General features: G+C 41.4%; 1 protein-coding gene across 4 annotated transcripts in view; it reads left to right on the top strand.

Annotated features, from left to right (window-relative positions):
- LOC115203517 (zinc finger protein 609) overlaps nt 1–12,610 on the top strand; it is a 111,208-nt gene that overhangs the window by 14,657 nt on the left and 83,941 nt on the right. For all 4 annotated transcript variants that reach the window (XR_003880184.1, XR_003880183.1, XM_029768275.1 and 1 more), the window contains exon 2: nt 10,438–11,306. Coding sequence is in view for 2 of the 4 variants with exons in the window: in XM_029768275.1 (XP_029624135.1) it covers nt 10,560–11,306 (747 nt within the window). In the remaining 2 variants the exon portion in view is untranslated. The remainder of the gene's footprint in view (nt 1–10,437; nt 11,307–12,610) is intronic.

Here is a 12,610-nt window from a genome sequence, read left to right as displayed (position 1 = left end):
CAGATGGCACTCAAAGGACGTCATGTTACACAATACATGTGTGTTTTGCTCGAATAAAGTTCATATTTATATCCAAAAACCCCATTTTTACATTGGCGTGTAATGTTCAGAAATGTTTTGCCTCCCAAAACATCCGGTGAATCAGCACATCAATTTACAGAAATACTCATCATAAACGTTGATAAAATATTCAACTGTTATTCAAAGAATTATAGATACACTTCTCCTTAATGCAACCGCAGTGTCAGATTTCAAAAAAGCTTTACGGCGAAAGCAAATATTGCAATAATCTGAGTACAGCGCTCAGATGTCAAAACAAGCCATACAGATACCCGCCATTTGAGTCAACAGAAATTACAAAAATTACATTATAAATATTCACTTACCGTTGATGATCTTCATCGGAATCCACTCCCAGGAATCCCAGTTCCAGCATAAATGTTTGTTTTGTTCGATAAAGTTCATCTTTATGTCCAAATACCTCCATTTTGTTTGAGGCGTTCAGTCGAGTAATCCAAATCCACTGTGCTCGCCAAATCCACTGAGTTCAGACAAAGTGAAAAAAGTTATATTACAGTTCGTAGAAACATGTCAAACGATGTATAGAATCAATCTTTTAGGATGTTTTTATCATAAATCTTCCATAATATTCCAACCGGACGATTCCTTTGTCTTCAGAAATGAAAAGGAACACAGCTAACTCTCGATTGAGCTCATGTCATTTTCTCAGTCATCTGATTCCAATGGCTCTTATACTCTCCCCATTCACAGTTGAAGCATGAAACAATGTTCTAAAAACTGTTGACATCTAGTGGAAGCCTTAGGAAGTGCAAAATGACCCCATTGACACTGGATAGGGAATCTCTTGAAAAACTACAAACCTCAGATTTCCACACTTCCTGGTTGGATTTATTCTCAGGTTTTTGCCTGCCATATGAGTTCTGTTATACTCACAGACATCATTCAAACAGTTTTAGAAACTTCTGTGTTTTCTATCCAAATCTACTAATAATATGCATATCCTACCTTCTGGGCCTGAGAAGCAGGCAGTTTACTACGGGCACGCTTTTCATCCAGACGTCAAAATACTGCCCCCTACCCCGATGAAGTTAATATGGTCAAATCCGGAAACTACCATCTCAAACATTATTCTTTCAGTGAAATACAGAACCCTTCCGTATTTTATCTAACGGGTGGCATCCATAAGTCTAAATATTGCTGTTACATTGCACAACCTTCAATGTTATGTCATAAATTGTTGCATATACCCTGACTCTTGCTCAGAACGCAAGAGAAGTGACACAATTTCCCTAGTTAAAAGAAATTCATGTTAGCAGACAATATTAACTAAATATGCAGGTTTAAAAAAATATACTTCTCTGTTTTGATTTTAAGAAAGGCATTGATGTTTATGGTTATGTACACATTGGTGCAACGACAGTGCTTTTTTCGCGAATGCGCTTGTTAAATCACCCATTTGGCGAAGTAGGCGATGATTCGATGATAAATTAACAGGCACCGCATCGATTATATGCAACGCAGGACAAGCTAGATAAACTAGTAATATCATCAACCATGTGTAGTTAACTAGTGATTATGATTGATTGTTTTTTATAAGATACGTTTAATGCTAGCTAGCACCTTACCTTGGCTCCTTGCTGCAGTCACGTAACAGGTCGTCAGCCTGCCACGCAGTCCCCTCGTGGAGTGCAATGTAATCGGCCATGATCGGTGTCCAAAAATGCCAATTACCGATCGTTATGAAAACTCGAAATCCGACCTAATTAATCGGCCATTCCGATTAATCGGTCGACCTCTAATCTCCATTAGGTCTGCAGGGACAATCCTGAGAGCTGAATAATGTGGACGCCTCCTGCTTCCTTTCCTCCCATCTCCATTAGGTCAGCAGGGACAAGCCTGCGAGTGCAATTGTGTCAAAAGCAGAACAGCTGATGTCAGAGCAGCTTAAGCAGACGCTGAGAGTGCGTCTGGAGCACAGGAGGTTGGTGGCACCTTAATTGGGGAGGACAGACTCTTGGTAATGGCTGGAGCAGAATATGTGGAATGGTTTCCGTGTTTGATGGCATTCTGTTCCAGCCATTATTATGAGCCGTCCTCCCCTCAACAGCATCCACTGGTTGGAAGTCATTGGAGAAAGTGGCCAACTGAATAAAAAAAAAGGTGTTTCCAATCAGAAGATCCACAAGGCTTTGTCTGCTGAAGTTGGGGAAAAGATGCAATAGATTTTTATCAATGCTGAAGCTTTCCTCCCTCCTCACACAAGCAGGAGCCTGCTGAGCATGCTTTCTGAGAGCAGCAATTGAAACGTTTCACGGCAATGACCTTCCAAATGGTGCAGATTCTTTTCATTTAATTTCAGATCCTAAATTACATCTCAGCAACAGAGGAATTAGAAAATGAAAGGTTTTGGCCAGCTATCAGAGGCAGGAGCCTTTTCTCTCCACAAACAGTTTGGCTGAAGTCCTATTGTGTACACTGTTTGGCCCTGTGTTTTTGTCAGTGGCAGTTTGCAGCACAAAGAGAATCATCAGAATTCAGTCTTCTGAGGCGGTATTGATCTCATCTCCACAGACCCCCTCTGAAGAGTCTTTTGTGCTGGGTTTATTTGCCCCTGCATGTTCCTTATCACAGGGGGAGACGAACAGTGCAGATGTGAGTGTTAATTATTTACTGGTTTGTGTTGGAGGGAGGGGTGCTGCAGGGCAGAGGGGTCACGATGCTCAGAAAGGAGGCAGTGTCTTCCACTCTGCTCCCGTTCAACCCAGCCAGCCCAATGCTCAGCGACGTGGAGGAGAATGATAAGTGAGTTTCTGGAAGTTGTTTACAGCCCCTGAAAGGGCAGCAGTAGCACAGACATGCTAAAACCCGATGCTTGTGGAGCTTTTTTAGGAGTCAGTGGAAAGGACCATGTGTTTGGGCTTGAGGGAGTTATTGTCTGTTACATGCTGACCAGACCGCGTCCGCCCGCCATCGTGCACATTTGATTTTGTCCCCCCACACCAGATGCGATCAGGACACGGTGGTTAAAATATTTTAAAAAACTCTGAACCAATTATATTAATTTGGGGACAGGTGGTAATTTAGTTAGCTATGGTAATGGTAATTTAGTTAGCTTAGCTTGCTGTTGCTAGCTAGTTTGTCCTGGGATATTAACATTGGGTTGTTATTTTACCTGAAATGCTAAAGGTCCTCTACTCCGACAATTTATCCACAGATAAAACGGTAAACCGAGTTAGTTTCTAGTAATCTCTCCTACTTCAGGCTTCTTCTTCTTTGGACTTTATATGGCGGGTTGGCAACCAACTTTAACCTCTCTAGGGTAGGTGGCACCAAATCGTCCCACCTACGTAACAGCCAGTTGAATCCTGTGGCGCGTTATTCAAATATCTTAGAAATGCTATTACTTCAATTTCTCAAACATATGATTATTTTACAGCATTTTAAAGACAAGACTCTCGTTAATCTAACCACACTGTCCGATTTCAAAAAGGCTTTACAACGAAAGCAAAACATTAGATTATGTCAGCAGAGTACCCAGACAGAAACAATCAGACACCCATTTTTCAAGCTAGCATATAATGTCACATAAACCCAGAAGACAGCTAAATGCAGCACTAACCTTTGATGATCTTCATCAGATGACAACCCTAGGACATTATGTTATACAATACATGCATGTTTTGCTCAATCAAGTTCATATTTATATAAGAAACCAGCTTTTTACATTAGCATGTGACGTTCAGAACTAGCATACCCCCCGCAAACTTCCGGCGAATTTACTAACAATTTACTAAATTACTCACGATAAACGTTCACAAAAAGCATAACAATTATTTTAAGAATTATAGATACAGAACTCCTCTATGCACTCGATATGTCCGATTTTAAAATAGCTTTTTGGTGAAAGCACATTTTGCAATATTCTAAGTAGATAGCCCGGCATCACAGGGCTAGCTATTTAGACACCCAGCAAGTTTAGCACTCACCAAAGTCAGATTTACTATAAGAAAAATGTTATTACCTTTGCTGTTCTTCGTCAGAATGCACTCCCAGGACTTCTACTTCAATAACAAATGTAGGTTTGGTCCCAAATAATCCATAGTTATGTTCCAACAGCGGCGTTTTGTTCGTGCGTTCAAGACACTATCTGAATGGTAAATAAGGGTCACGCGCACGGCGCATTTCGTGACAAAAGATTTCTAAATAGTTCATTACTGTACTTCGAAGCATGTCAACCGCTGTTTAAAATAAATTTTTATGACATTTTTCTCGTAAAAAAGCGATAATATTCCGACCGGGAATCTGTAATTAGGTAAACAGACGAAAGAAAATAAAGCATGGTGTCGACTCGGGCACGCGCCTAAGCCCTTTGTCCTCTGATCGGCCACTTGGCAAAGGCGATAAAGTGTTTCAGCCAGAGGCTGCCTCGATATCGTTCAGCTTTTTCCCGGGCTCTGAGAGCCTATGGGAGCCGTAGGAAGTGTCACGTTATAGCAAAGATCCTCTGTCTTCAATAAACAGAGGCAAGAAGAACGACACCTTGTCAAACAGGCCACTTCCTGCATGAAATCTTCTCAGGTTTTTGCCTGCCATATGAGTTCTGTTATACACAGACACCATTCAAACAGTTTTAGAAACTTTAGGGGGTTTTCTATCCAAAGCCAATAATTATATGCATATTCTAGTTACTGGGCAGGAGTAGTAACCAGATCAAATCGGGTACGTTTTTTTATCCGGCCGTGTAAATACTGCCCCCTAGCCCTAACAGGTTTTAAGGTGCATTACCACCAGAGGTCGACCGATTATGGTTTTTCAACACCGATACCGATTATTGGCGGCCCAAACAAAGCCTGTACCGATTAATCGGCCGATTTATTTTCTTCTTTTTATGCCAATTACAACAACACTGAATGAACACTTATTTTAACTTAATATAATAAATCAATTTAGCCTCAAATAAATAATGAAACATGTTCAATTTGGTTTAAATAATGCAAAACAAAGTGTTGGAGAAGAAAGTAAAATTGCAATATGTGCCATGTAAGAAAGCTAATGTTAAAGTTCCTTGCTCAGAACATGAGAACATATGAAAGCTCGTGGTTCCTTTTAACATGAGTCTTCAATATTCCCAAGTAAGAAGTTTTAGGTTGTAGTTATTATATTATTATAGGACTATTTCTCTCTATACGATTTGTATTTCATATACCTTTGACTATTGGATGTTCTTATAGGCACTTTAGTATTGCCAGTGTAACGTCCCTCTCCTCGCTCCTACCTGGGCTCAAACCAGGAACACATCGACAACAGCCACCCTCGAAGCAGCGTTACCCATGCAGAGGAAGGGAAAAACTACTCCAAGTCTCAGAGCGAGTGACGTTTGAAACGCTATTAGCGCGCACCCGGCTAACTAGCTAGCCATTTCACATCGGTTACACCAGCCTAATCTTGGGAGTTGATAGGCTTGAAGGGGTGGGTATAATTTGTGGAACGTTCCAACAGGAATCTGTTCCAAAAAACGTAAAGTAAAAGGTTGCCAACCAACAACGCATACAAAGTAGCAACGCATACAAACCTAGCTAACTAGCTGTTGAATAGGCATCAACTCACCACGTAGCTTATTCTTAATGTTTGTGCATAGGCAAACAGACATGTGAGGACAGACATTTTTCAGAATAAACGTGATGAGGTGAAAAACGCAATGAAATAGACCACTCCCTACCCGGTATCTTATTCTGCCGCTATACAACTTTGTATGCATTGTTTTTTTGGAAACCTTATTATTTACGAAGTTTTTGGAATAGATTCCTGTTGTAACGTTCCACAAATTATACCCACCCGGGTTGAAGTCATAAACAGCGCAATGCTTGAAGCACAGCGAAGGGCTGTTTGAATGAATGCTTACGAGCCTGCCACTGCCTACCACCGCTCAGTCAGACTGCTCTATCAAATCATAGACTTAATTATAATATAATAAACACACAGAAATACGAGCCATAGGTCATTAATATGGTCGAATCTGGAAACTATCATCTCGAAAACAAAAGTTTTCTTTCAGTGACATACGGAACCGTTCCGTATTTTATCTAACGGGTGACTAAGTCTAAATATTCCTGTTAGGCATTGATGTTTATGGTTAGGTTCATTGGTGCAATGACTACTTTTTTCGCAAATGCGCTTGTTAAATCAACACCCGTTTGTCGAAGTAGGCTGTGATTCAATGAAAATTAACAAGCACCGCATCGATCATATGCAACGCAGGACACGTTAGATAAACTAGTAATATCATCAACCATGTGTAGTTAACTAGTGATTATGTTACGATTGATAGACTTATAAAAAACTAATGCTAGCTAGCAACTTACCTTTGCTTCTTGCTGCCCTCGCGTTACAGGTAGTCAGCCTGTTAATCCTTGTGGAGTGCAATGTAAGGCAGGTGGTTAGAGCGTTGGACTGGTAACCGAAGGTTGCAAAAATGAATCCCCCCTGAACAAGGCAGTTAACCCCCGTTTCTAGGCCGTCATTGTAAGTAAGAATGTGTTTTTAATCTGACTTGCCTAGTTAAATAAAGGTGTAAAAAAAAAAAAAAAAAAAGGGGGCAAATCGGTGGCCAAAAATACCAATTACCGATTGCTATGAAAACGTGAAATCGGCCCTAATTAATCGGCCATTCCGATTAATCGGTCGACCTTTAATTACCACAACCAACTGGACTGGAGTGTGGACCTCAGTTCATCTTTCAATCACCCATGTGGGTATATGCTCCTGAGATGGGAGAGGTGGGACTTGCAGCTCGTCGAGCATCACAAATACAACCAAGTTCTATTTTAGTGCCTGGCTACGCAGATGTTCGTTGATTCGCGCAAGCTATGATTGAATAACATGTATGTGTAACCATATTTTGCAACGCAGGTGACGCAAGCGGTGTGATCAGCATGTTAGAGCTGAGCAGGCATGTGTTTAAGAGCATAATGTCTCTTGGATAAGATGGACATTATGGATAATTAAAAGTGATGTCAACTCGTGTGTGTGTGTGTGTGTGTGTGAGCATTACAAATACAGAGGCCATGTTGGAGAAAGCTATCACATCTGGTGCAGTAGACTATATTTGAAGAAATGGTAGGCCTAGACCTAAGCTTTAATAACCTCTTATGGATCCCTTAAACGCAAATCCTGTTAGCGGGATTGATTTGACAACATCCAGTGAAATTGTAGCGCGCCAAATTCAAACTACAGAAATAAGTGTAATACATCAAAATAAAGCTTAACTTGTTAATCCAGCCGCCGTGTCAAATTTCAAAAAGGTTTTACGGCAAAAGCAAAACATGCGATTTTCTGAGGACAGCGCCCTGCATACAAACACATGAAAACATATTTCAACCAGGCAGGTGCGACACAAAAGTCAGAAATAGCCATATAATAAATGCCTTACCTTTGAAGATCTTCTTTTTGCAATCTCAAATGTCTGTGACACAATGAATGGTCCTTTTGTTCGATAATGTCCTGTATGTCCCAAGAATGTCAATTTATTTAGCAGGTTTGATTCAGAAATACACCGGTTCCAACATGACTACAAAGTATCTAATACGTTACCTGTAAACTTGGTACAAATATTTCAAGCAACATTCCTAATCCAACCTCAGGTATCCTAAAATGTAAATTAAACAATGAAATTTAAGATGGAATTAACTGTTTCTAATACTGGATAAAAACGTGAAGCGCGCTTCAGTTCACGTGCAACAGAAGACAAAAGCCCCTCAGAGTGACACCTACAAAGAACAGCCCTACTTATTAATTTCTCAAAAGAAAAACATTGAACAATTTCTAAAGACTGACATCTAGTGGAAGACATAGGAACTGCAATCTGGGCCCTAATAAATCAGGTCTCCCATAGAAACCCATTGGAAAACACAGTGACCTCAAAAACAAATTCCTTGGATGGATTGTGCTAGGGGTTTCACCTGCCAAATCAGTTCTGTTATACTCACAGACATTATGCTAACAGTTTTAGAAACTTCAGAGTGTTTGCTATCCAAATCTACTAATTATATGCATATCCTAGCTTCTGGGCCTGACGAGCAGGCAGTTTACTTTGGGCACGCTTTTCATCCGGACGTGAAAATACTGCCCCCTATCCCAGAGAGGAGATGAAGCTAAGTGCTAACATAATCACAATGCATTTGTGTAAGGCATGCCTTTTGACAGCACTTTATTTAGCCTACATTATGGTGTTGGGCTGTGCCTTTCCTCTGGCATCATTCAATGTTAGTGTTTTCTTAAGCTGCTGTGTTGATGCAGGGGTTGTCAGTGTCCACTTGACAGAGTATGGCTATGTTAACCCTGTGAGAGTGAGCAGTGAGGCCAGTTCGTCTTCGTCCCTCACCAGTGACACTATCAGCAGTCCTTGTGGAATGAGCCAGTCACTCAGAACAGTGGGGCCACGGTTGGCCGTCAATCAGGATTTACGTTTCCCAGGGTTGCCATGGTGACTGTGGGAAATGGTTATGGAGACCAGGATTTCTGTGCAACGCGGTAGTACCTTTGGGATTATGGTGGAGTTTGGGCAGCTTTTAGATAATGTAGTGTTAAAGGATGGATCATTGTCCCTGTTTAGTCACATTTGGTTAACAAAATGCATCTTTTGCTACAAGCATTTGGTTGTATTTAATCAAGAAAACAATGTCTCTTCTACTGGGTGAAGAGAACTGTGGCTCCAGGATAAACAAGCCAATTTGACACATTTATTTACTTACAGGACTAGTTGAATCTTTCTTTACCTTACCCCCGACCTTGTTCATTACCAGTTTGATTGAATAGGTCCCAATGTAATGGCATGTCGTTGTTTTTTTCTTGATAGTAAAGACATCACAAGCCTTCCTGAACCGAATAATGTTAGATCAAGCTGTAGGCTTATGTCAGTTGAATAGTGTTAGATCAAGCTGTAGGCCTGTCAGTTGTGAGTAATGTTAGATCAAGCTGTAGGCCTGTGTCAGTTGTGAATAGTGTTAGATCAAGCTGTAGGCCTGTGTCAGTTGTGAATAGTGTTAGATCAAGCTGTAGGCCTGTGTCAGTTGTGAATAATGTTAGATCAAGCTGTAGGCCTGTGTCAGTTGTGAATAGTGTTGGATCAAGCTGTAGGCCTGTCAGTTGTGAGTAGTGTTGGATCAAGCTGTATGCTTGTCAGTTGTGAGTAGTGTTAGATCAAGCTGTAGGTCTGTGTCAGTTGTGAAGTGTGTTGGATCAAGCTGTATGCGTGTCAGTTGTGAGTAGTGTTGGATCAAGCATCTAACTTTAAGAATCAGCTGTCAGAGCAGCTTACCGATCACTGTACCTGTACACAGCCAATCTGTAAATAGCACACCCAACTACCTCATCCCCATATTGTTATTTATCCTCTTGCTCTCTACTTGCACATCATCTGTACATCTATCACTCCAGTGTTAATGCTAAATTGTAATTATTTCACCTCTATGGCCTATTTATTGCCTTTCCTCCCTGCTGTTCTACATTTGCACACACTGTACATCGATTTTCTATTGTGTTATTGACTGTACGTTTGTTTATGTGTAACTCTGTGTTGTTTTTGTCGCACTGCTTTGCTTTATCTTGGCCAGGGCAGTTGTAAATGAGAACTTGTTCTCAACTGGCCTTCCTGGTTAAATAAAGGTGAAATAATTAAAAGCTGTAGGCCTATGTCAGTTGCATGAATGGAGAAGATGTGCTTAAATGTTTTGCCTTGTGGTCTGCACTCAGTCTTCATAGAGGTCTGGAGGGCTGCACTGAAATGTTATATTTTCTCATCATTAGAATTTGCAATGGCCCTCTGTCCATAAAAAAAAAAAATGTTTTATCCAATGTTTCCTAACTCTGTAGCTTTTGTTTCAGTAGTTGTTTGCAAGCTGGACAGAGTGAAGTGACAAATTGTAGGGCTGTTATCATTTCAACACAGTTTCGGTTTGGTTTTAGTCATTTCAATGTAGATTTAGGGCTCAGACACACCAATAGCTTTCGCTGAGCGAGAGAACTTAGCAACTCTGAACAGAGAGCCGGCTGTAATTTGCGAATCGAATGCACACCAATTTTACCTGTAGAATTGCATGAAAATGTCAGCAGTCAGACATCTACAGCAGGTGGTCCCTAAAACACAACGAGCTGAACGATTTTCAGACCAACGCTAGATCCACATTAGTGCAATGAGTTTGAGCCTTTAGGTTGTTTTCATTGGCAATTAAAACAACTCTTGAACCTTTATTCTTCATTGCTGTGAGGAGTTCAAAGGTTTTATCACCTTCAAACTTTCTGTGAATTTTTGTTGTCTTCTGTGGTGTTGCTCAGCCCTTTTTGTTTTATGTCATTGGTTGGCTGAGCATTACCTACTGTATTGGATAGATGTAACTATTTTTCTCTTTTTCCCCCCAGGGCAAAATGTGGGTAAATAGGAAGGGGATACCTAGACCCTAAGGATTCTCTCAACCCAGTCCCCCAGCAGTCAGAGAAGGTGGCGGACCTCATTGAGGCAAACCTGGGCCGTTGGCACTAAAATGTCCTTAAGTAGTGGCACTGCAGGCGGGAAAGGTGTGGACTCGAATGCGGTGGACACTTACGACAGCGGTGATGAGTGGGACATCGGTGTAGGAAATCTGATTATCGACCTAGACGCTGACTTAGAAAAGGACAAACTTGAGATGTCTGGAACCAAGGACGGAGGGGGTATGACGGCTCCGCCCAGTGCTGTTGCAGCTTTGCCTGACAACATCAGATTTGTTAGTCCTGTACCAGGCCCTCAAGGCAAGGAGAGTAAATCTAAATCCAAACGCAGCAAAAACTCAAAAGACAATAGTAGCAAGGTCTCAGCTGGAGATGGGGCCAAGAAAGAAGGGCAGACGCGAACCCAAGGGGAACCAACCAACACTGGTGCTACTGCAGGAGCCACTAGCAACAATTCCACTACTGGCAAAGGAATGGAGAAGGGTGGCAAAGTCTCTCGGAACAGTGGTAAAAAAGACAAGGAAGGGACAAGTGGGAAAAGTAAGAAGGAGAAAAGCGAGGGAGTGCCAATGGTGGTAATAGCTGCCACTGAAAAGGAGGTGGTTTCTCAGGTAGCTTTGGGGGTTAACCGTAGTGCCCCCTTTGAGAACACACAATCTACAGACTTGGTAGGGGACGATCAGTTGGGGAATATTGCACTTGAGTCTGTTGGGATTGTTCCAGCATTGACAATTAAAACTGAACCGCAGGAGCTAGACAATATAGAATGCAGAACATTGAAGAAAGTGAAAAATGAAAAGGTAAGAGTGCTACTAAACAAATTATTGCTTGGAATGTTTCAGCTGAGTGTGTATCAATATGCAAGACCAATTTCCAAACCTTTGCCAAGCTGTAGGTTCAGATTTCATTCCATTTGAGATGTGGGTTTTGGTTGAACTATATTCTAACTTTATTGGAACATGATGTAGCCTCGTCAGGGGTTTGGAGCTGTGCCTGCTGTTTCTCACCACTTTAGTTTTGTCTAATAGAAGACATTGCCCTCATTTCACATCAGTTGTGAATATCAGTCAGGACAATCTGGTCATGATGGCGTTTCTGAAATATCTTGTCCCTCTGCCTTTCGTTAAACAGGAAAAGCCTGGAAGAACTTTAAAGTGCTTGGCTACAGTTCATTATTATTATTACAATTGTGTCTGTGGTTATTAAACTTCATAAATATCCTAACATGTTCTACACAGGATATTTGTTTTTCAAAATGAATCAATTAGCTTGCTGACTAGCTAGTTGATTGCTGATGGCAACGCCTGTTTTCCCCTCTTCAAACATAGACATTGTCATGCAAGAAACTCATGAACAGTTGCTTAACTATTTACCAGCACTTATCCTGTCTCCTCATTGAGCTGGTCTATCAGTGTGTCTATTGTGTGCTCAAACAGCCTTTTCATGCTCTGTTAGTACCAGCAGTGGAGGGAGGTGCTGGGGATTGTTTTGTCTGTCGTCGTGTTCCATTCTTAATCCCACAAGCCCCGGCAATGCCTGGTGGGTGGGGGAGGGGTGGCAGAGCACTCCCTCACTTTCGCTGCTGCTATGAAAGTGAAGTGGGGGGGAAGGGCCTTCGAAGAAGCAAGTTTCCCTCTGTCAGGAATGCAAAGCTGTGAAGTCTCCTCAGATAACTCAAACAGGGAAGGAAATCTAAGGACAAAAGGTTTAGCAATCAGAAAGGACTCGGGAAACCCAATGAGCTCGGCATGGATTGGTTGACGACCTTGAACAAAGGCAAAGGGTCAGACTCAGCACTGGGTTCTTAGACTCATCAGGGTCTCCAGAAAACAGTTGCCAATAGTGTTTCACTGAATTCATATCTGATTCCTTGAGAATCTAAAGGCCTATGTTTAAACGGAGGCCTCAATACAATGGACGTCTAGACCACATTAATGATGAATACAATGTATACTGCCCTGTTTTATGACATTGACATTTAAAACATTTTTTTTTTACCTTTTATTTAACTAGGCAAGTCAGTTAAGAACAAATTGTTATTTACAATGACGGCCTACCGGGGAACAGTGTGTTAACTGCCTTGTTCAGAGGCAGAACGACAGAT

The sequence above is a fragment of the Salmo trutta genome, chromosome 12, assembly GCF_901001165.1.
Source record: "Salmo trutta chromosome 12, fSalTru1.1, whole genome shotgun sequence".
In the NCBI taxonomy this organism is placed as follows: Eukaryota; Metazoa; Chordata; class Actinopteri; order Salmoniformes; family Salmonidae; genus Salmo; species Salmo trutta.
This window is presented reverse-complemented; position numbering and strand designations above follow the sequence as displayed.